This window comes from Tetrao urogallus (genome assembly GCF_951394365.1).
Source record: "Tetrao urogallus genome assembly, chromosome: 1".
In the NCBI taxonomy this organism is placed as follows: domain Eukaryota; kingdom Metazoa; phylum Chordata; class Aves; order Galliformes; family Phasianidae; genus Tetrao; species Tetrao urogallus.
The window spans coordinates 129210401-129235624 of NC_136813.1; the positions used below are offsets into that span (position 1 = coordinate 129210401).

Below are 25224 nucleotides of genomic sequence, written 5' to 3' on the forward strand. Positions count from 1 at the left end.
TTATTCTAAGAAACAATGGAGAACAGTGCCTCACCTCTTGCTGTGGTGCAGCACTGAGCAGACTGGGGTTCTCAATCACTGGTGGTCTCTAGGTCATCAGCAGAACTTCTAAAAAATGGCTGTATGGTGCCTAAGGCCTAGATGGCCTAAAGGCAGAGACTGTTATTAGTAACTTGAATTAAAATGTTTTACAGTACAGCAGTGTACTTCTAAGTACATGAGACTTTGCTGGTCTGCTATTTCCCCACGTCAAGCTGACAAACCTTAAGGGGCATACTGTAGTCCAGGGTGCAAAGCTGGGTGCTCCTTCAGCTAGAATAAATCTGAGAAGCCTTGTCCAAGGATGTTGTGCTCAGAGCCAGGTGCTCATTCATCCCAATCCCACCCTCACCAAACTTTGTAGACCTTGCATTTAGGCTTTTTCATGTGCATTCCTGTGTGAAAAACATACATGAATGTATGCCATCAAGATACTTAGGGTCACAGGTGAAGCATGCTTCAGCACCAGTAGTTGAGGGTCTCTCTCCTGAGTCCCATGTCTGATGTCTGCCTGCTTTGATCACAGTCACAATGACTTTCCACTCTTTGGTTTTGTAACATCCGCTAATCAATAACTAGCAGCACCCAGTGTGCAGCACTGCCCCAGCGGTGTGTGACCATGGGCAGCTTTTGTACCTCTCTTCTGCACAGTGCACTGACGTCACCCAACTACTGTCCTAAAAGCGAGGGTGACCCTAGTGAATATTGCAGTGCCTAGTTATTAGGATCTTTGCCCCTTTTTAGAACTGACAATGCCTACGTTATTCAGTACATAGTTAAAATTAAATGCTTCAAAAATTGATCCAGGAAGATGTTATACTAAGAAGAAACACAACAAGACTTGCAGCTGGAGATGTTAGGGAGAGTAGTATTATGCCACTGTGCTTCAGAGGCAAGTGCTTTATGTCACCTGGAAAGAGCTACACTCTCTTCCAAATAATTCCAAGAAAGCAAAACATAGCCAGTGATTATGCTTGTTCTGCTTTCCATCTAGTAACTCATCTTAAACAACTTCCCTAAATGTGAGAAACTCAGACTCACTCTTGTCTTTCAGTCTGACCTCTTGTTATCCTTTGCTCGGACATTGCCTCATCCTGTAAATGTACATAGTTCTGTACGCTCTTTAAGCCTGTGTCTTTTGTATCTGTGTGGGTTCTCCGAAGTGTACATCTGTAGCTGCCAAAAGAAAAAATTCTGCAGTAAATTATACTTGGGTTAATTTTTAACTGTTCAGAATAAAAGCCAAAGTTTAAGTGTACAGTATCAGTCATTTCTTCTGAAAATCTTCTCAAAACTGTAAGTACCTGATTGTTTTGCCCTGAGAATCTTTTCCTTTCCTTTGTTTCAATCCAGCATTAGTGTATTTACATTTGGGTAACAGTTTGAACTGTGCTTAGTGAAACAACATTTTAAAGTGCTTTTTGCAACTGCCACGATAAATTAGTTAAAAGTCCCGACAGATACTCTATTTGCTCTCTGCTAATAATTAGTTACTTCATTATTTTTTAGTCCAACTTGTAAACAAGATGTGAACTTATCTGTTTACCCAAATGACTAAGCCGAGTTAAATGAAGGATGTGTTTTACACTGAAAATAAGATGGTCCACTGGGACTCAGGGAGGGCAATTGGCAGAATATTGCTTCCAAGACTTTGAAATCCACATGTATCCTTTTTTTATCCCCTCCTTTTTATTTGTTCATTAAGGTGAAATGTTTAAAACTGCAACATGATTATGGATTTAGTGTACAAACAGTACAAACAGGCCTAAATTCCCACCTCTCAACTGTAGCCTGTCTGCTGTCAGCCACACAGCCTATGCCTACTCTGATCCACACAAGATGTATGCTTTTATATTTTAGGCTAAATTATATCCACTATCCTTCACACATTTAATTTATAAATGCAGCCTGTAGCGGAACCATCTGCATTGTGCTCTTTAGCTTTTCATGCAAAGTGGCTGCCTTCTGCAGATGGGCTGATTTCTGTTGGTCTTTCTTGACCTGCTTGTGATGAGAGAAAGGAAATGCTGTTCTGTAGTGGAGGTGGCTGGAAAAGTTGTGATGTTACCTCTAACTTACCTCTACCTTATTCTTAGCCCGCATAAATGTATTCCAAACTCAGTGCAGAAAAGGAAGGAGTAAGTTCTTGTAAAAGGGATTTTATTGACCTCTTCCCTGAAAGTTCAGTGGATATTGCAGACTTAGGAGTAGAATTCAGGGGCAGGTTTTTACATTATAGCTGGTAGGTGAATTGGAACCTGAGGGCAAACTTTTGGATAAATACAGTCTCACCTGGCCCACACAAACTTCCCAAGCAATTTGTTACAAAATTTAGCCCGTGTGAATATCCTTGCAGCATAAGCTGTCTCTCATCTTGCTGTTGGCTAAAGAAATGCTGACGGATGCTCAATGAAGGAGATAATTTCCTTACAACTGTGCTGATTCTAGGGTTGTGTTCAGGGCTGGCCTGGGCAGCTATGGTTAAGGCTTGCGATCATTCCTCTACAAATATTTGAGGTGACATAATGCATCACTGGTGCTCAGATAGGCACTCTTCACCCTTTCCTACTTTGCTTTCATCCTCACTTTCTCCTCTCAAGTTCTTTGTTCCACATTCCTACTTTTTCTTGACACTTGCTGAACCACTCAGTGGGCCAAATCAGTTCACTACCTGGAAACCAGTTGGTTTTTTTTCTGCCTATTTAACGAGCTAGAGGTTTGCAGAATATCCAGGAAGTAAAAAATAAGCAATGGGAGTGCATAGCAGAGAGATGGGAGACAGGATAGAGAACACTATTGGCTCATCTTTAGTCGCAGAAACTGCAGTGTAAGTTGTAAACTAATTTTAAACTGTAATATAAATACACCTAAACTAAATGATTTATACATTTATATCTCCTTGATGTAGAATCTTGGATTATGTGGCCTTCAGCTCTGCTTGACCAAATGTGACAAAAAATATTTTAAAGCTGAGGAAAGCAACCTCAGGAACACAACTGGTATTCATCATTCTGTCTATTTTGTTAATCAGTTCACATACTTAATAATCTTCCCAGTCAAACAGAAATCAAAATGATTTTTTTTTTTTCTGCAATAATTCATGCTTTGAAGGGAGGTAATAATAAGTGAAAGCAAACATTATCTTCACTAATCAAATGACAGGCAGTGTGATGTTTCGGATGTCCCAAGTGAAGGAAATAACTCAGAACCAGTAACTTTAGCACCAGAAGAAAAACCTGTAAAGCCAGATGATGTGTCCCATAAGCACTAGTGAAATGCAGGGACTGGTACAATAAGCAACAGAATCCTATTGCCAACTCTGAGGAGCAGAAGAAGACAGATATAGGGACTGCATTCTTTGTCCGCTGCTCATCTTTTGACATGTCATGTGTACTACAGTCTGAATAAAGCACATTAATATTAAGAAAAGGCATAAAAGATTCATTGGGATCTAAAGTCTAATGCAAAATTTCTGAGAAGATGCAAAGCTGTATAAGCATATTTTGCTGTGAAATCATCAAATCATTAAGGTTGGAAAAGACCACTAAGATCATTTAGTCAAACTGCAGCCACCATGCCCACTAAACCATGCCCCTTGATTCCACATCTATCCTTTTCTTGAACACTTTCAGGAATAGTGATTCCACCACTTCCCTGGACTGCCTGTTCCAGTGCTCAACTTCTCTTTCTAAGAATAACTTTAAAATATCTGAACAGAGCCTCCTCTCGTGCAACTTAAGGCCATTACCTCTCTTCCTATCACCAGTTACCTACGAGAACCCGCACCTCACTATAACCTCCTTTTAGGCAGTTGTAGAGAGTAATAAGGTTTCCCCCGAGCCTCCTCTTCTCCAGACTGAACAATCCTGGTTCACAAGACTTGCACTCCAGACCCTTCGCCATTTTTATTGTTCTCTGGACATGCTCCAGGGCCTCAGTGTCTTTCTTGCAGTGATGGGGCCCAAAAGTGAATACAGTACTCAAGGTGTGGCCTCACCAGGGCTGAGTACAGAGGAACTATCACCTCCTTGCTCCTGCTGGCAGCACATGATACATACATTCAAGCCAGGATGCCATTGGCCTTCTTGGCCACTTGGGCACATTAATGGCTCTTGTTCAGCTGGCTGTTGACTAATACCCCAGGCAGTCTGCCTGAAACCTGTAGCGCTGCATGGAACCAAAGTGTGGGACCCGACAGTTGGTCTTGTTGAAGCTCATCCCATTGGCCTCAGCCCATTGATCGAATGTCCAGATCCTTCTGTAGGGCTTTCCTACCCCATGGAAGATCAACACTTCCTCCCAGCTTGGTGTCATTTGCAAACTTACTGAGGGTGCACCCAATTCCCTTATCCAGGTCATCAGTAAAGATCTTAAACAGAGCCAGCCCCAGTACTGACCCCTGGGGAGCACCACTTGTGACTGGTCGCCAGCAGAATTTAACTCTATTCAACACTATTTTCTGGGCCCAGCCATCCAGCCAGTTCTTGACCCAGCAAAGACTGTACCCGTACAAGCTACAGGCTGCCAGCTTCTTCAGGAGAATACTGTGGAAGACAAGGTACAAAGTCTTAGTAGACTACATCCACAGCCTTTCCCTCACCCATGGCAGTCACCTGATCATAGAAGGAAATTAGGTTGGTCAAGCAGGACCATTCTTTCGTGCATATGTATGGGCTAGGCCTTATTCCCTGCTTGTTCCACAAACATTTTAATACTAATGACAAAACACAGCACAAGTAAACACCCATAAACAAAGCAGAAGTACAAACTATTAAACAGAATCAATTGTCTCAGTTGCTGATCAACTACACTTAATTTTAAATTATTTCCAGGAACAGTACAATAATGTGTTACTCTTTTGAAGACTGGAAATGTAAGGGTGGCTATGGAAGGAGTTCATGCCCGTGAATTTGCCAAGAATCAAGTTAATGAAGAAATACATTTGAGAGGATTAACATTGTTGTAGAAATTAGTGTGTGAAGAGATTGGCTGAGAGGGTGTTGGGCTGAAGAATGTAAAAGAGCAATTGAGTTCTATTGGCAGACTTGTCAAGGGCAGCTTGCTTCCTAGCCATGAAGTGGAACACATTAAGAAGAGCAGTTGTTGCAAGGTAGAACTTTGAAAGCGCATCTAAGAGGAAAAAGGGGAAATGAGCCTCTATCTGTTCCGGCTGTAAGGTAGGGCTCTGACTTGCTCTGGTTTTCTTCAGCTTACATCATCAGGCAGTAGGGAACTGTAGTGAATAACTGGATTTAATGAATTCCTTCTGGTAGTCCTTAGGATCCTTTGACTGATGTTCTTTATGTTTAACTCTCTGTGGAATGCAGCAGATGTGGAGTGGCTTTTAGAGGTCACTATATTCCAAGTCCCTGGAATATATTGCTCCTTCTTTAAATAAAGTTTTGGGAAATTGGTAAAATGTGTAAGAAAGCACATGGCTTAGCAGTATGAGAAGCTCTAACCGTGAACCTAAGGTGGAGATGACTAAATGTAGGCAGGGAGGAATTTTTTTTTCATAACTTGGGATAAATTATTATGGTGTGGTTGTTGGTTTTTTTCTTTTTTGTGTGTGTGTGTGGTTTTCTGTTGTTCTACTTCTACTTCTGTTGTTCTACTTCTGTTGTTCTAATGCTTTTAATGCCAAGAAATTAGGCCTCAGTCCAATTTTTACTAAAATTAATGAACTTACATTGGTTCAAGTGGAAGAGCTGATAATTCAACAGAACGTGCAGAGCAGAACTAAATGTCTTTTGTATGGCTAGCAGGGACAGGGATGGTGCGAAAGACCACAGAAGACAGGTATGTGTCAGCCAGGCATACAAATGTTCAGGGTGTTATCTCCCACAGTGTTCAATCCAAATGCTTGTGAAGAAGATTGAGAAGAAGTATGGACAGTTACAAACTACTTTGCCTTCCTAAGATTCTTTTCTCCATTCTTTACCTTCTGGTTGGCCTGTGGCCATTTTTCACCATTTTTATACAGTTTCATGCATCTGTCTCATTGATCTTCTCATACTTTTATCTTCCTTCAGATGTCATCTCACCTTACTTTGAGTTCATCATTACATGCTGTGAGACAATGCTGAAAGCACCGATTGTATAGTGCTGATAGCATTGAGCATCTGATGTGAAATAGTTTGCTGTTATGTCAATGTTTTTTTTGGTCAAATTTTCTCAATTAGAAAATGTACATGCATATGCTTATAGGTTCTGTTGGAATCCACTACTGTTAGACTGGTTTACAATTATTTAAAGAAGATGATCAAATATGAGGTATCTCAGGAGAAATGCTGTTTTTATTTTTTATTTTTTGCAAATGTAGGCCAATTTTTTTTTTCTTTTGTCTTTTTTAACACTATAAAGGGATCAGTAGACAGATTCAGACATCAGGATTGACTCAAAAAGGCAACATGAAAGAAACTCGGAAACCACGTGCAGACGACAAATTCTGCGGCATTTCCAGGCTTACGGTACAGAAATATTTTCACAATTTTGTATGAGCAGAGCCACAGGTACTTGCACTTACAGTCATTCAGTAGGAGTTAAAATCTAGAATAAATGAATGAACAGTCTGTTTCTTATCGTTAATGCTTTGAACACTGAGGTCAAGCAAACTTGAAACCAAATACGTTGCTTTTTACGTCCCTGAACTCTGTGATGTGTTAGAGATATGCCTGATTGCTCCTTTGAATTTCCACCTCTGAACTTGTGTGATCCCTCTAGTCTGGCACGATTACCATTTGTTTATAGACTTGTGAAATGAGCCAGTAGTGACATGGAAGTAAAAAATGGCTGTGGTTGTAACCCCAGACTATTCAACTTGTCAAGAAGCACTATAAAGAGATAAAAAATAGCTTGATGTAAGAGGGATTCAAAGCCCAAATACATTACCCATGCTTTTTAGCTATCGTAGTAGATGTATTTAAAAATACTATTGATTTCATTTCACAAATAATGTTTATTAATAACCCTAAAATTTAAAGCATTTGAATGCTGCAGTGTATATATATATAATTTTATTTTCTTTTTTTTTTTTTTCTCATGGTCACTTACTACCAGATTCTTGTCAGAAAGGACACACTTTTTACTGTCAATGTTTGAAATTGGCTCGTAACCTCTACTGATGAGACAGAACAGCTACTTAATCCAGTAATTCTATCAAAGGCAACGATCTTAATTCTGCAAGAATCCTACCAACTGCTGCCATAAGCGTAGTGCCAAGAGCTTTGCACCCAGCGCAGGAAACTTTATGTCCTCAGGCTGCAGGTTTTCCACAGTCCTGCAGAGGGAAATCTTGCAGCAGGGTCCCGTTGGGTGAGGCTGCACTGCGCCTGACTGGGCAAGTGGGGATTAAGGTTTTTGGAGTCTTGGTAACTGGGAGCAGGTGAAGAACAAATTATGTCCTCATTTTCCTTTTTGTTTCAGTGAAACCGTAACTCTGTGGACAAAGCTAATTAATGGGATTTGAGTTCACTTTGTATTCCTCTATAAGTAGATCAGAAAGTATTGAATTGTTTTACTTAGAAGCACATCTCTGGTGGGAAAACAACCATGTAAATTCCTAAATATATAATTTTGAATTCATCCAATCTACTCTTCCCTTCCTAGTTATTTCTGCTGGCGCTGTCACTTGCATTTATTGGTAAAACGATGACTGGTGCTTACTTGAACAGCATGTTCACACAGATAGAGAAGCAATTCAATATTCCTGCATCTTTAGTGGGGATCATTAATGGAAGCTTTGAAATTGGTAATTACTCATTTTAATATTTATTTTTCCTTGAATATGTAAAATGTTGGCTGACTATGTATTAGTGACTCTCATGCCCATCAGCAATCTGTCAGTGGGTGTTTGCGACAGCATAGTGACCAACTTTCTTCTACTGCGTGTGTTAGTACTTACATATGAGTATCTTGGAAAATAACACGACAACTTATATGACGATGTTTAGGATTAGAGGTTGGTTTAGCTAACTTGTACACTCTCACACTATGACAGAGCAACTAACAAACCAGAATTATTTAATAAGCTTTATACTAAATAAATAAATAACAAAACAGAATGATTGCATAGACCCAGTTTGAATGTAAGTTCACGTCAGTATTTTTACAGTTCTTTTTAATCAGTGACCTCAAAGTTGGTTGAAGTGGATTGTCTCCTTACTCAAACTCAATAGTATTTTAAGTTTTTACACCCATGTAACTGTAAATAAGGTTTCTACTGTTAGTGCCCCTCAAATCTATCAGTGAGCTTCACTGCACAGTGACAGGCTTAAGTCTTGCCATTGCCACAAAAGCTAAACAAAAGACTTAAGAGCTTCAGAGCCAATTCAGAGGAGATCGTCAAAGCATGTTTTACACTCTTAAAATTGGAGTCTGGATCTTTATGATCCCTGGCTCAACTGAGGAAATGACCTGCAGAGGCTAGTACACACAGGTGAGTAGGAGACACAAGGCCCTTTTCAGCACATTCAAGTAGGAGAAACTGTGACACCATGCTGCTGTCTGCAAAGCAGTCTTATCAGGCAACTCGATGTTATGACTGAGACTGAATACCCAGAATATATTCTTGCTTTTGAAAAGGAGAGTTTAAGAAATATTAAATCACTGAGATTAATTATATAAAAATATGATTAATTAAGTAAAAACTTATTATTTTAAATAGATCATCTTTCGTATACATTTTTCTATAGCAAGTTGTGGTGTTCATATTTCCAGGAATGTAAAGTAACTACGAATCATCATATTAACATTTAAAATGATTAAAGATCAGTGTATGTGCCAGGCATGAAGTATTTATTAAGACTGTGCAAGTGTAGGCATAAGATCTTATTAGCACTGTACAAATACATCTATTCAACTTTCATTCAAGCTACTGGTTCAGTGCTGTCAGTTTAGCAATTGTACATAAAAAAAAGATGCTGTTTTCTTTCAGAACATTATGCTCACCAGTCATTGATAAGGTTTCACTGTTTTGATAAAACGATCACAAAATTAGAAGTTGAACAGTTAGCAAATTTTTACTGTTGCAGGACTTAATTTATGGTATGAGACTTCAAACATCTCTTAGTTGCACTGTGAAAGTAGAGGAGGAGACATTCCAGTTTTTTTAATCTCATTTGAATTTTGAAATGGCACTAGTTACAAAATCTTTTTATTCCTCTTAAATTATTACTAAAATTAATATCAATTTATTATTCCTCTTTTCTTGGAATGTCATCTCATGTTTAATATTTTCAGTACAGAAACACTTGAATATGTATCTCTGAATACATACTTTCCCACACATTGCTAAATAGAGTATCCCAGGAGAGTAACTTTCCAAAGCAGCTCTTATTTTGTAGTCCTGGGCCTAATCTCTACATAAAGTTGTGAGAAATTTCTTCTCTACACAGGTGTGGTCAAAAACCTCCTCTTTCACCATAATCGCTTTTTTATTCTGCCTCCAATTTTCAAGTTCTTCTCATGTGGTGTTAAGTCTTTCAGAAGAATATCACAGATAGAAGGGTATTACTGCACCACTTAACCAGTTCCCTGTCTAGTTACAGTCTTTATAGGTTTATAGGAGAAGTAATGGATGTTGAGCTAACAACATATAATGAGAATTGCTCTTGGATTTAAAAGGTAAAAGAATGCCTTTGTTCGTAAATACAAACCAGGTTCTTTTTGCAGGTAACCTGCTGCTGATAGCATTTGTCAGTTACTTTGGAGGAAAGTTTCACAGACCCAAAGTAATTGCTTTGGGCTGCACGGTTTTTGCATTTGGCTGTCTTTTGACATCATTTCCTCATTTCCTATTTGGAAGGTGAGTATTTTGGTATACTGGGCTTGCGGGCCAAGGCTTTGTTAGCAGAGGGAGGGCTGCAGGGTGGCCTCTGTGAGAATATAACAGGAGCTGCCCCATCTCATACAGCTCCAGTTGCTCCAAAAGGGACCTGCCACTGCCAGAGCTGAGCCAGGAATTGCTCTAGTTGTGTCCCTGAGGGAGCAGAGTTAAGGACAGGGAATACTGCTGTGCAACAGCAGCTGGGAAAGAGGAGTGAGAAATGGGAGAGAAGCAGCCCTACAGGCATCAAGGAAGGTGAGAGGTATTTGAGGTGAGGAGCAGAAACTCCCTACAGCCCTGTAGAGGCACACAGTGGAGTAGGCAGCCTATGGGCACCAGGGAGCAGGTTTGCCCATGCAATCATGGAGCAGACTGTGGTGAAGCAGAGGATGAGGTCTGAAGGAGCTTCAGACCTTAAAGAACCCTTAGGGAGCAGCCCTGGGCTGGAGCTGCCATATTTGGTTAAATCACAACAGTTTCTTGTGATCCTTACATGCTTTAATATGCAACTCCTCCTACTGGAATGTGATTACTTAATGAGTGAGGAATTGCTGAGCACGAGGGTGATGAAACAGTTGCAGAGCAACTTTGATTGTTTTGCTTATGAGACGGCTTCAAAAGTCAGCCATCATTTCTGAGGACTGTCACCACTGCTGGGCATCTTGCCTTGTCTTGCCTTGCTGTTCCTTGTCTTACTTCTTGTACTACCACGTGCATGGACTTTCTGAAAATACAGTGCAGTCACACTGCACTACTACATCTTATCTACTTGAACATGCAATCCAAGATAATTTTTCAGATGCCTTTGGTCTGGACCCTGGCTGAGAGATCAAACTTGAACGCTGCATTGGCAAGGCCTTTACGGACCATAATGACTTTTTAGCCCCTTTCTCACTTTTTTTTTTCCTCAATTTAACAAATCATTTCAAATCAATCATTTAGGCTTGTCTAATTTCTAATCAGTGATAATTTATTTTGGAGAAAAGAAGGCCCTCTAGTTACACCCAATGTGGTATGGCTCTGATAGCCCCGGAGGCACCCTCTGCTTAAGGTGTAAATTGGATTAGAATGTAGGGAGAAGAGGGGAAAAGATGATATGAGAGACTTCATTAGGGTATTTCATCATCTTCTGTGAAACATCTGTTACAAAATTATGTCAGAGACTAGGTAACTGTCCGGATCAAACACTGCACTGGTTTCTTTTGTTCCTAGTCTGATTTGTTATAAATTCTGAGTTAACTTTTGAAGTGCATTTCCTTCTTGCTATAGCTGCATGCCCCTCTTTCAGGTAGCTTCATGAAACAGATTTATGAGGCTCCTCACTCATATATTTGTTCTCTGTCTGTACGTGTTTTACTTTGACTCAAACAGGTATCATATTGAAAGCAGCGTTTCACCACAGGAGAATTCTTCAGTCGTGCCTCTGTGCCATCTTAACCAAAGCTTGTTCTCTTTACCTACAGAGGAACCATCAACAGGTATGACTTTTCCTACGTCTACTACTACTTCTCACTCAGTTTTTACAGTGTTTAAGTAAATAGTATTTTTTTATTAGCTCACTTTTATTTATATTTTTTAGTTTTTGCCTTGTTCTCTCTTAGCCTGTGACTCCACAGCTGTAGCTCCGTTTCATGCATTTTCCACAGCATCCAAACAGCTTGGTTAATATCCTTATCATTCCACTTCAGAGACATATAACATGAGATTTTTCTCAGAAATGTTCCTTTTTTAAAACTCGAAATACTATGACATAGTAAGGAGGTGGGAAATTATTAATTGGACAATGGGTGGAAGGAACTAAGTTCTTTTTTTTTTTTTTTTTTACTGTACCACACAAGACATAAAGTAATGAAAAACAGAGGTAGAACAAAAAAAGGAGCTCCCAAATCTTTTTAAAGAAAAGATGAAATAACATAAACTAGGCTGACACTTACCTGGGTGACTGAAACATGCATGTTCACTGGCAATAGTATATGCATAAAAGTAACTACTGTGAAGTCAAAAGCGACAGAGACAACATGAAATCCTCACACTGAGGATGGGATTAATCTCTCTGGTATTCAACTACCTCAGAGGGGAGCATTTAGTCTGAACTGCCTGGGCTTCCTTGGTAGCTTGTCTTGGGAGGCTACAAAGGCTTTGCTAAATTCTCAGAGGAATTCATTCTCTATATGCTTTTCTGGAGGCTTATCAACTTCAGAAAATTAGAAGTGATCAATCTGAATCCAGCTATCAGTATGAAAGAAGACAAAGAAGCTAGAAATTTCAGGAATTTTGTTTAATGCAAGTGTAGAACAACACTACTTCTGCACTGCTCTCACTTTCTTGGAGGAAAAGGATCTGGGGGTGCTAGTCAGTGCTCAGCTGAACATGAGACAGGAGTGTGCCCAGGTGGCCAAGTGTACAACCTGAAAGGAGGTTGTAGTGAGGTAGGGTTTGGCTTCTTCTCCCATGTGATTGCTGATATGATGAAAGGTAATGGCCTTAAGTTGCATCAGGGAAGGCTCTGTTTGGATATTAGGAATAGCCTATTTTCAAACAGATAAGTCAGGCTCTGGAACAGGCTGTCTGGGGAGGTGGTGGAGTCGCTGTTCCTGGAGGTGTTCAAGAAATGGGTAGATGTCACAGTGAGGGTCGTGGCATAGTAGCTAATATTGGTGGTAAGAGGATGGTTGGACTAGATGACCTTAGAGGTCATTTCCAACCTTAATTCTATGAGAGGGAGACCTCTCACAGAATGTAATTCTATTCTAAGGGAGACCACTGAAAGCGTGGTCTTTACTACATCACTGATTATGGCATAAACTTGAAGAAAGTTGAAAAACCTTTCTTTGGAATATTGTAGAAGAATATGAAAAGGCATACATTCTTATTGTTCTTTTCTTTCTTTTTTTTTTTAAGTAAACTGTTCTCATTTAAGAAATCAATTCTAGCAATTTTTTTTTTTTAATTAAGAAAGTTTGAAACAAAGTGTTTTATTTCCAGTATCCTAAACATGTCCCATATGAGATCTCAGCAGTTCGACCATAGTAAATTGATACATGCAGAGACATGCTATGAACTGGCAAGAAAACCTTCTAAAAATAGCTTTTTTCTAGATGAAAAATGTAGGTATAAGTGTCCATGTTGCTGTTTAATTTGATATGAAACATATGGCATAATATTAGTGTAAGATAAAAATAGCAGTTGTACCTAGCAAATGTAAATTATTTTTGCCATTCCAAGATTTGCTTGCATTGCATTAAATTTTTGGAGACCTGCCTCCCTTTATGGCAAGTTAGCACTAATCTTGAAACAGAAAAGGATGTTGGAAAGACCTTAATCTGTAAGACAAGATAAATTTATCCCTATATCACTGTTGTTCAGGGGTATTTTTCTTACATCTGTCAGAGAAATGGTAGCTTTGATGAGGGAGACGAGTACAGGAAGAGTCCTAGTTTATGCAGTGATTGGACTGACATGTGTTTAGACAAGATGTGGCATGGAGACAGAAGGGATTTGAACTCTACTCCAGGAAGTGCAATAACTTCTTTTTATTCTGGAGCCTTTTGAGTATAGCAACTATTTATATCCATGTCTTAGAGGACTGATCTACTAATCACAGTTTAAACTGTCAGTTAGCTGTTGTCTACATCTCTAGAACGTAACTGGTAGAATCAAAGCATTAATTCTGGTTTCTTTTCTATTCACAGAGTGTGAGAAGGAGTCTGGGTCATTGCTGTGGATATTTGTGATGGTTGGAAACTTAATACGAGGAATGGGTGAAACTCCCATCATGCCTTTAGGCATTTCGTATTTGGAAGATTTTGCCAAAACAGAGAATTCACCTTTCTACCAGGGTAAACCTATCCTATCATGCTAATTGCCCTCCCCCAAACAAACATGAAAGTAAACAAAAGTGAAGAAGAGAGAAGAAAGACATTACTGCATTTAAACAGTGCAGTTTGAATTAAATTGAATTGAAGCAGTAGTAGTGTAGAACTTGTAATTTAACTATTTGTTGAAATAATGTCATTTTTTGCTCTAAATGTTTATCCAGTACAGCTATCCTAAGCATCTAGAATTACCTCAAGAAAGTATTTATGTCTGTGTTTTGATTTTGCATGTTTTCTCTTTTCATATTCTAGGTTGTCTACATACTGCGACAGTAATTGGCCCCTTTCTTGGTTTCTTGTTGGCATCATTCTGTGCAAAACTGTTTGTTGATCTGGAATCTGTAGATGCAGGTGATGGATTAATATGTAAAATCTTACCCTGAATATATAAAATCTTTTATGTAAATCAGTAGGCATAATGGTCTATCAACCAGCAATATGAAGTTCTGAATTAACTTCAAATATGAAGTATATTCATTTTAATTTGCTGGTATTTTAGAATGGAAAAAGCCAGTGTGATATTCAATCCAATAAAAGCCCTGAGTTCACACACACATGAATGAATCTGAATATAAATTATTTGATGAATGATTGCATCATCTGGGTTAAGATAGGAAAAGGCTAAAATTAATTTAGCACAAACGGTTGAAATGATGAAATTTGCTAGATGAATAAGTAAAAGATTGGAGAATTGTTCTCTTTTGTCAGTTTGAATTTAAATGTTTAAAGTGCTTTTAATAAAATACATCAGAGGTGATCAGAAAAACAAAGAATGAAAGAAAAATTATTTATAAACTAATTGAGATACCATTGCTTTTTTTGTTTGTTTGTTTCCTTTTTAGGGGAGCTAACTATAACACCTACTGATGTCCGCTGGGTTGGAGCATGGTGGCTGGGCATTTTGATTTGTGGATTAGTGAATCTTCTTGCAGGACTGCCTTTTTGGTTTTTGCCCAGGTCACTTGTGAAGGAAGGGGAAACAAATGAGTCTGAGACACATAAAAAAGAAGGAGTACTATTGGAAGAAAATGAGCAAAAGGAAACCAAACAGACCATGTATGAAATTGCTAAAGGCAAGTTATACCATCTTGTATTTTTGTCTTAGTTTTGTCCTTAAGGTGTGAACAATATGCATTTTTTAAAAAACAAATATGCCCAAGGTACAAAATGCATACTATGATTTTCTACTCTCTGTAGTACAAAGAATTTGAGCTAGAATTTAGAATGTCTCTTCACAGAGGCAGAAGGTTTCATAGATTCAGGATCAGAATTCACCCCTTTCTCCCTGCGACATGTCAGATGTATATGGATTTGTAGCTTTTCTTCCTGCTGGGATTAATGCACTGAAATCTAGTTAAGAATACTACACCTCGGTGAGAGCAACTTTGGACAAGTTGCAGATGTTAGATGCTTGTACCTCACATTTACTGGTTAGAAAAGCAGGAAAGCAGCACAAGGCTGGTGCATTTCTTGAGTCCAACTTAATGCCACAAAGGGAATAGACAGATGCTTAAAAGTCTCATAAACATTGAATGACTGTTAAGCAAAAATCTATTTCATTTACATTTATTCATGTTACTGTTAGCAGTGTTCACATCTGTGGTTTTTCAGATCTGTAATCCTGGGAAATTATATACCTGCAGGAAGCTGCTTTTAAAAATCTTGTATTTTTGTGTTAGTTGAAAATATAAGTGCATAGATGAACTATCGTTGTACACAAGTTCACATTTTCCTGTAGTTTCCTGATGTCAGCTCAGCACATTAGATACTAGAGAACATTATAAAATAATGATTTTTATTGTTGTTTTTTGTATTTTCTTTATTTCTTTTATTGTTTTTCTTTTTTTTTTTTAAATTCTTTTATTGTTTCAATAATTAATAGACATTGCACATAGAAAAGACATTACAAGTATAAATTAGTTTCTCATTGTTTTACTTAGCTGAAGACTGGAAAATGCAGACTTTGAGCATTTGATGGGAATGACTGCAGGCACTTCCCTTTTCAGGCCTTTTCTGCCACATTGCTAATAGTTGTAATAACCGAGCGATCCTTGAGAGCAGCACTGCGGAGAAGAACCTGGGGGTCATGATGGATGAAAAACTTAACATGAGCCAGCAGTGTGCTCTTGCAGCTCGGAAGGCAAATGGTATCCTGGGCTCCATCAAAAGAGGGGTGGCCAGCAGGAACAGGGAGGTGATTGTCCCCCTCTGCTCTGCTCTTGTGAGGCCCCAGCTGGAGTACTGCATCCAGGTCTGGAGCCCCCAGTACAAGAAAGATAGAGAGCTGTTGGAGAGGGTCCAGAGGAGAGCCACAAAGATGATCAGGGGACTGGAGCACTTCCCCTATGAAGACCCTATGAAGGGAGCTGGGCTTGTTCAGCCTGGAGAAAAGAAGGCTGCGGGGTGACCTCATTGCAGCCCTTCAATACCTAAAGGGAACCCACAAACAGGAGGGGAATCAACTCTTTGAAAGGGTTGATAACGGCAGGACAAGGGGAAATGGTTTTAAGTTGAGGGAAGGAAGATTTAGGTTGTGTGTCAGGGGGAAGTTCTTTACCGAGAGTGGTGAGGTGCTGGAACAGGCTGCCCAGAGAGGTTGTGGATGCCCCGTCCCATCCCTGGAGGTGTTCAAGGCCAGGTTGGATGGGGCCCTGAGCAGCCTGGTCTACTATTAAATGGGCAGGTTGGTGGCCCTGCATGTGGCAGAAGAGTTGGAGCTTGATGATCCTTGAGGTCCCTTCCAACCCTGGCCATTCTGTGATTCTGTAATCGCATGTCTGGTGCATGTAATCACAGGTGCCTAGTGTGTTTGCACCCCTCTCTCTTTGTATTCCCTTTGCCCGGCAGGTGCAGAAAAAGGATTTTTGTGAACGCTTTAAGGCATGGGCTAAGGTAAGTAGTAGGAAAGATAGTGGAGTAGCTGCTGCTGTCAGTCCGCAAGTGCAAAGTTCAGACACTGAAAAGCTAAAAGTCTCCTGAAATTTTCATGATCAAATTATCACTATGATTTTCATAAACAGTAGCCTTACCGAGGATAAGTGTGTGAGAGGCTGTCTCTATGTAGAAGAAACGTGTCAGGGTAGCCTGAAATAACCAATAAATCTTTGAAATATGGTGTCTGGCAAAGCACAAGAATTATCCTGATCCACTTAAGAACCACCATCCTCTCTTTTTCCTCTTAGCAACACTGAACAATGTATGATTCATTTCATAAAGGATCATGCTAACTCATTACATTATTTCATTTCAGATTTCTTCCCGTTCCTCAAGGCTTTACTTCGCAACCCAGTTTATATGTTATTTATAGTTATAAGTGTGCTACAGTTCAGTGCCTTCCTTGGCATGATATCCTTCATGCCTAAATATCTGGAACAGCAATTTGGAAAATCTGCATCAGATGCCATCTTTTTAATTGGTAAAGTTGCTTCATTCTGTTCTACTATATCTCTGTTAAAACTCCCTGTATATATATATACATACACGTGTATGTATATTAATGTGCGTATGCACACATATACATAAGGGAAAATGCTTCTATAAATGACAAATTCCACACTAAAAAACATTTCTAAATAGCCATGCATTTTCTGTTAAGAATCTGCTGTTTTTCTGTCAAAAATTTAATAATCCCCTTTTCATCAGTTGAATTGTGTCAGAAAGATGATCTTGTAGGTCTTTTCCAACCTTGTGATTCTATGATTCTGTTGTTCAAGAGGCTGGATGAGGAGCTACGAGATATAGTTTAGTAGCTTAGTGGTAGTAATGGTGATAAGAGGATGGCTGGACTAGATGATCTTGTGGGTCCTTTCCAACCTTGTGATTCTATGATTCTACGAAAGTTCAGCTGATGTAAAACTTAAACCACTGAATTCAGAGAGGTTATTTTAGTTCACATTAAGAATGTATGAGAGACCAATGCTTATATCATCTTTGTTTAAAACTAATTCTTTAAAGTAGAGGGTATATTTCATGTTCATGGAAACAATGCTCTTAACACTCTTAAGACACAGATGGGTTGAATGTATGTGTAGTTAAAATTGCCAATTCAATACTTTCCGTCATCTCTACTCTTCAGATGTTCTTGAGTCTTCTGAAACCAACAGATCCTCTTTCACATGCAGAACTCCATGGGAAGAAAGCACTGACCAAAATGTTTTTTTTATGTCTCTTTATGAGCATGTCTTTTTTCTATGAGCAGGGACAAGAAGGCTGTGTACATTTGGAAACAGTAATGGCAAGTAGTTGTGGCACAAAGCAAATACCCTGAAAGTGTCAGAGCCTTCTTATAGCTCCTCTTTTTCAATTCTTAAATTCTCAGTGTTCTCTTGTTTAACTGCTCTGGCTTAATTAGATTAGAATTTATTGAATCACCACAGAAGGAAAATCTTAAAACACATCTAGCCATACTTCTGTTCCTTAACTCAGTGCTTATCTCCACAGCAGCCACATAATTTCTTTAATCCCAGGAAAACACAATGTCCCAGACTGTATAAGTATTACTATAATTCTCTGTTGCCAGTGTTTTGAAATTGTTCATTCAAAGGCATGTAAATATCATCCTTTCTTTTTTGCGCTGACATTACATTGTTGGATTTTTTTTAAAGACAAGCTGCTTTCTGTATCTACGTATATAGTACTTTGAGAGAATCCTTTGTCACATTCAATAGTCTTCCCCTTTCCTCGCATCCTCCATGCTCACTGACAGTCAAGGATTGCTAGAAAACCAGCATTGCCTTGAGCAATGCCAACAAAACCATATGGTGATGATGTTAAACTAGTTCCTAAATGTCCTTCAGTCACTATTTTCCTCATTAAGGTATCTAACAGCTGAGAAGAATGAGAGCACATTCAACAAACCCGTACCGAAATTTAATGTCTGTTCCTTCTATCCATGATGCTCAGTGTGCTTCAAGACCTGCTCCCACTGGATTTCTCTCACAATTAGGAAAGCTGTACCAAAACCCTGTTTTGTATGTGTGTTGGAATTACATTGTAACTGCAGACAGCAATTTTCCACTGAATCATTTTAGTTCTACCCTCCAGCTCTCCTAGCAGTTCACAGCTGCTGTTGACTTCCATAGACGTTTTGGGTGTGCAAGAGAACTAGTAGAGCATCATTTCCAACTTTAGTTAAACTACTCAGTCACAGGAGCTATATGAGTCATTGCAAAACAGTCACCCTTTACAAATAGCTTTGATGTTCTCCTTCTTTATTTTAACATGGACATTTTAATTTTTAAAATAGGTGTTTACAACATACCAATTATATGCCTTGGGTACTTTTTTGGAGGCTTATTTATGAAGAAATTCAAGATAAATACCTACCAGGCTGCACATATAGCATGTTGGGTAACTTTTCTGGATTACCTTCTGTACTTTACTGCCTTTTGGACTATCTGTGACACTTCACCAGTTGCCGGCCTAACGGTCTCCTATGAAGGGTACGTTCTTTAAGGTGCAACCTGGATTTTTCTTGCCAGGAATTAACCAGGAACTCCACAGTTTTGAGAAACAGAGCCAGGTACATTTTAGTTTCCACTCATACAGCAGCACATTCAAATTAATTCTTTGACTAATTTAATTATACATTCAAGCAAAGTAACAGCAGGTTAAATATATGTGTCAAATCAAATGTACATCAATGCAGTTTCAGAATTACAGAGGGAAACAATATCTTCCTTTAATTTAACAGAACTTTTATTTCTAAGGAATTGTAAGAGGGTATCTTACCTGCAGTTTCTTGATTTGAAGCCTGCTATTAATCATTATGGGTGAGTCATGTGTCTGGAAAATGAACATGCACTTTTATTTAATATTTAGAGACAATCAAGAACATACATGTCACAGATGAGAAAAAATCTGTAGCTTATGCATACCCACCTATTAATAGATAGCATAACATGATGTAATATGATATACTATGACTAATATAATGTGAAATAACAGCCAGTAGAATGACAGAAAGGCATAATTCTGCATTCCCAGTCCAGGACAGAAGCATGCAGGATTGTGTATGTTGGTTCAACCTGCAACCTAGAATAGAATAATAATAGAATAGAATAAAACTTCAAAGAGTTACTATAGTTATTTCATTACTAAAATATTTCCTCATCTTCTAAATGTATTTCAGAATAGATCAATTGTCATATGCAGAAAATACTCTACTTGCTGACTGCAACAGAGATTGTAATTGCACACTTAAAGTGTGGGACCCAGTTTGTGCGAACAATGGAATCACTTATGTGTCATCTTGTCTGGCTGGGTGTAAGGCCTCAACAGGAACTGGAAAAAGTGTGGTAAAGCATCAGTTCTATTATGGTGTAGCTATGAAACACAGTAGGTGAGAAATAGCCATATCAGTATAAGGGGATGTACTTTTACTTGGATTAAGGTAATAAGTAGAGTTGGACAAATTCATTGGATAGAATCAGAAATTCCAAATAGAATATGAAAATTATATTAAATGTAAATTAAAGAATATAGTGAAGAAGAGTCTATTTTTTTTCTTTTTCTTTTTTTTTTTTTTTTTTTTACAACTAAAAGGATCTTAAAATAGTGTGAGAAATTGTTTTCAAAGTATGGCAAATTGGAATCTTGAGTGCACAAGAACATTTTGTTCAAAATGAAAGTCTATTGCATGGATTTAATTCCATTTTTCTCCTATAAATTAAAAAAAAACAAAAAACAAAAAACAAAAAACACAAATATTGGTTGTGAAAAAGAGAATCAAATCTAATGGTGCTGGAAGTACCATGTAAGCAGGCAGTGCTGGAAATGTAACAGCTCATTTGATCATGGCATTCTTGAGGAAGTGTAGTGCCAGCTATGTAAAAACAACACAGCTCCCTCCCTGCCTCTAACCCCACACACCACAAGTTGGACCTGTGCCTGGCAGACTGGTTAAGAGGCCACAGCACAGTGCTGCATGTGTGCAAAATACTCAGGAGCAGGAAGAGTGAGCTAGGTGCCAAATGCATGAATGTCATTCTCAGTGTGTGAGTTTTGACAAGTCTGTGTGATTAAAATACTCTTTTGGCAGGTATTTGAAAATTGCACCTGTGTTGCAGCCTCAGAATTTCCATTTCAAAATGCCTCTGCAGTTCTGGGCCAATGTGACAAAGGAAAAAACTGTGACAAGATGCTTCAATACTTTTTAATACTGCAATTAGTTGGCAGCTTCATTTTTTCCTTAGCAGCAATGCCTGGGTTCATGGTCTTAATAAGGTACAGTATAACGTCCATACCTTAGAAAAACTACAGGACTTTTTACTCTTTGTCAGATACCCCAGGAAATAAAAGTTTTTGGTTTGTGCACTGAGGGAGGAAGAAAAGAAAAACTATTATGTCATTTCTGTGCTTTATTAAGGTTTGGTGTTGTGCTAAATTTGGTTGCTTTGGCTATCAGCTTTACCCTGAATGAATGTAGGGGTGTGTAATACCAATTTCTTTATTGATTACGTCAACATGATGTTGATAAAGCCACTGTACATTCTTGGACTTCATGCTGGCTTCTGTCCGAGTGAATAATACTGGGAAAATGGCTTTTCTTTTTGTGATTTGGCAGTCCTAGTTAAGGAATTTCATCTAATGAAGGTAATGAACTCTTTCAAACTGTCGTCTAATAGGAATGGTTTGGACCTAATGTGATGAAGATTTTGATTGAAAAGGAAAAAAATGGAAAAGTATTTATGTTTTTAAGGTCACCTCTGTTAATCTATTTACGATATAATTACAATACAGGTCTCTAAAGCCTGAAGAAAAGTCATTTGGAGTGGGTGTCCATGAATTAGCTGCCAGAGTATTTGGTAAGAAAAGCTCTAACACACTTCAGAAGCATAGTTAGTCTACAGCAGCTATATGGATCACACCAGGACCCATAAGAGCATGACACAGGAGTATACTTCAGTATAGTGCCTTTGAACAGAAAATGTTTTTTCCTTTTTTATGGATCTAGGCAACATTGGAAATGAGAACAGTCATTTATTTACATGGATAGTTCCAAAAGTAATGCCTCCTATGTATTTCCATGAAACTACAACAGATCCAAACAGTACAGCAACACTGATAGAGCAAATTCTCGAATACAGAGCACTGTTTTTCAACACAGTCATCACTGTTAACTATGCGTTTTCACCAGCGATGAACGAGACCCTTGCACACCACGCTTGTAAACATCTGCGTGGCCATTTGGAACATGACTTGTCTTTCACATTTCACATCTGTCACCATTGCTAAAACGTACTGATCACCACCTCACTGTGCTCACATCCACTCTGCTCTCTATAAATGTTCAGCAGGAGTCAGTGGATGTCAGTGGGTGTCATTTTTTTCCTTGGAAGAATTCAGTGACACACCGTTGTTTCATGCAATTCCATGTCAGACAACATTTTGTCAGATTGCCCCTCTGCTGCCATCTGTCACACAGCAATAAAATCTAAGGGGATACTGGTAGGAAGGTTCAGCCTCTACTGCCATACCACCAGCATCCAGCTCTAGCCTTGTGGGCCAACCGAATAAAACAGGAGGCATTATTTTCAGAGCAGCCTTCATATATTGTGGAATAGGCTGTCTAGATCTGGCACTCATCTGAAAGTCATCTACATTTTTTTGCTCTTACCAAGTGTTCATTGAACACAGCAGTATGGTCACTGATGAGAGTAAATACTGAGTTTTGTTCTTAGTCACAGTCCATATTTTAATGAATATATTCGATAACATGCAACAGGAAATATAATCTTTTGTTCAAGATAGGTGAATAAGAAAACATGGGTCTTACTGGAAGATGACAGGGCAGATGGAGTAGATAAGAAACAGTGTAGAATCTTTGGTGCATTTGCTAATCAGAAAAAAAAAATGCTATTCACTAAAACATTGCTAATATCCTTTCTAGCTGGAATTCCATCTCCCATTTTTTTTGGAGCTTTGATAGATACCACATGCATGAAATGGGGTACTAAGTCTTGTGGCGGAGAAGGAGCATGTAGGATATACGACATAGTCAAATACAGGTATATTTCCTACTTCATACTATTTTCTCCTCCATGCTGTATTATTAAATGCACATAGGTGCAATTGTGTGCTCTCCTTATTCTTCTAGTAGACGAACTGTTCCTATGTTATAAATTTGACACAACACATTTCTTTGGTATTGGCTTCATTTGTTGAGTGCAGCCTTTATCACAGATGCTGGAATATCCTTTAGCCAGGAATTCTCTGGAACCATAATTATATTCACTCACAATCTTTCAGGAGAACACACCTAAAAATGCTAAATTCTGATGAAAAGATCTAAAAGCAGTAAACTCTTGTGGAAAAAATGTCAGGCATTTTTTTGTCTCTTTATACTGTATATCTGAAAAAAACCAACCTGTTGAAATAGTACTTGAATTGAACTTCTAGGGGAAATTTAGATGTTATATAGTTACACAAGTTGGAATTTGATCTAAACAACTACATTTCATACCTTTTTTAGTCCTTCAGGAAGCACTGCAGGAATCGTTCAACTAATGTCTCAGACTGGTTCTGTATAATGCTATGTAAAGAGGTTGGTTTTGAAAGAAGGCTAACACATGAATATCCAGAAGTTTTACTCTTGTCTAAGCTGCCCTTTTCAGGTCTCTTTCTCTTTTTCCCTACAGAGAAAGTTGCAAGGAGACTGTGGCTAGATAACAGTGGCTGACTTATCTAGTTAAATTAGTTGCCTGAAACTGAGTGATGTAAATAGCCACTTCACTGCCACTGATATATTCCTTTTTCTAGTATTGGTTCATCTTCCTTGAGATCCAGGATCAGGGCACCAGCTTTAGAGCATCTGGGCAATTATCATAATAAGATGTAGGTGACAAATTTAGCTATTTTTTCATGAATACTCATATTTCACAAAGCACATCTTTTATTTCAGGTGGATCTACCTTGGCCTGCCAGCATTGTTACGTGGACTGTCCTTTATTCCAGGTTTATTAACTCTCTTTATTTTAAAGAAGCAACTTACATCTGAAAGAAATGTCTCATTAAATGCACCAGTAGAATTGCAGGATAAAGGACAATAAGCGTTGAAGTAGCATTTCAAAGCAGGATATATTGTGAAAAAACATCACAATGTAAATTTTGGACATATCTTTGTAAAAGATTTCTTATTTTAATTAGTGAGCTTCTGGACAGAGATTAATAGATTTTCACAAAGTTACATCCTAATTATATTCTCATATTATTATCAGTTCATAAACAGGAGTTACAGGAAAAACGTGTTTGGTGCAAAGGTACAAAGAGTAGAAATATGACGAAATGCCAGATTTGATTCATCTGAGCAAAGGAGTAGAAAGCAGAAGCATACAGTTTCAATCCTGGTTTCGCTGAAGGTAGTGAGAGTTTTGCAACTGACTCCAGTGATGCTAGATTTTGCCCTCGAATTCTTCAATGGCTTCTGCCACAATCTCTCTTGTTGACTGTAGACAAGATGTGAAGCTTTATTGGGCCTGAGTTTTTCATGAACTTAAGTTGTCAGTCTTTTCAAGTAAGGACTGTATGGTATTCTACACAGTGTAGGCAGTCAATATACTGGGAACTTAGTTTATGTCATGTGCTGCAGTAATAACAACAAATACAAATAAAAAACTTAATTAAAAAAATGCTCTACTATCGTGATATTTTAAGTTTTGCATAGAGCACGGACAAGGAAAAATTACCAGGATTTGTCACTTCTTTTGCATTCAGTCTAGTAGGTAAGTTGTACATAGAGAGTAAAAAACGATACTTGAAAGTATTTTGCCCACCACACTGATGTCTGCTAAATCTCATACCTTCTCATGTCTAGTCAAGTTATTACCTGAACGACACTAAGCAGTAGTTGTCTTTGTTCAACTTTTATTTCTGTCAGATCAGATGCTATAAGGCATGTAGTATCCATTTGATGTTAAGCATCAGTGAGCCATTGCCCTGAGTTATCTTAAATATCTCAAGAGTAAACCCATTCGGAAGACCTTGCTGCAGGGCATATGTCACACTATGTGTATATTTGGTTGAGTACAATGCATACAGTTTAGCTGAATATTTGGTCCAGTGCAGAGGACCTTAGGTCTGTCTGCAGACAACCAAGAAAGAGCTTCTTAAGCCATTTGATTATAGCTGCTGGAAGCCCAAAAAACAAATCAACCAACCAAACCAAACAAAAAAGCAAAAAAAACCCAAACCCCAGCCCTGATTATTATTCCCTACTGCATAGGGCACAAAGGGAGTTTCTTGATATGTATTCCATGCTATAGACCAATTGGTCTATACCATACACTAAAACTCCGGTAGTTTCCTGCCCATTTAGCCCATGTGAGAAGGATTCACTGCCATTTCATCTATCTGGGACCTTCTTAAGCCACAGAGTAGCAGGAATTATATTTTCTCAAAGTATTTATGTTAGTTTATATTCTGTTGTGCCTTGGGGTATCTTATTAACACTATCTGTGTATGCGCTTGGAATTTCATCTGTCCCTC

The 25224-nt window shown here is 38.5% G+C and overlaps 1 protein-coding gene across 1 annotated transcript; it reads left to right on the plus strand.

Annotated features, from left to right (window-relative positions):
* Positions 1–6446: 6446 nt before the first annotated feature.
* SLCO1A2 (solute carrier organic anion transporter family member 1A2) lies at positions 6447–23789 on the plus strand (the record flags this gene model as incomplete). The annotated part of the gene is made up of 14 exons (XM_079542388.1): positions 6447–6509; positions 7648–7789; positions 9712–9844; positions 11237–11343; positions 13558–13704; positions 13993–14091; positions 14583–14813; positions 16991–17155; positions 18986–19181; positions 19871–20036; positions 20780–20964; positions 21481–21545; positions 22631–22748; positions 23642–23789. Exons 1-14 carry the CDS (start codon positions 6450–6452, stop codon positions 23787–23789), a joined length of 1962 nt encoding a protein of 653 aa, XP_079398514.1. The 5' UTR covers positions 6447–6449.
* Positions 23790–25224: the final 1435 nt, after the last annotated feature.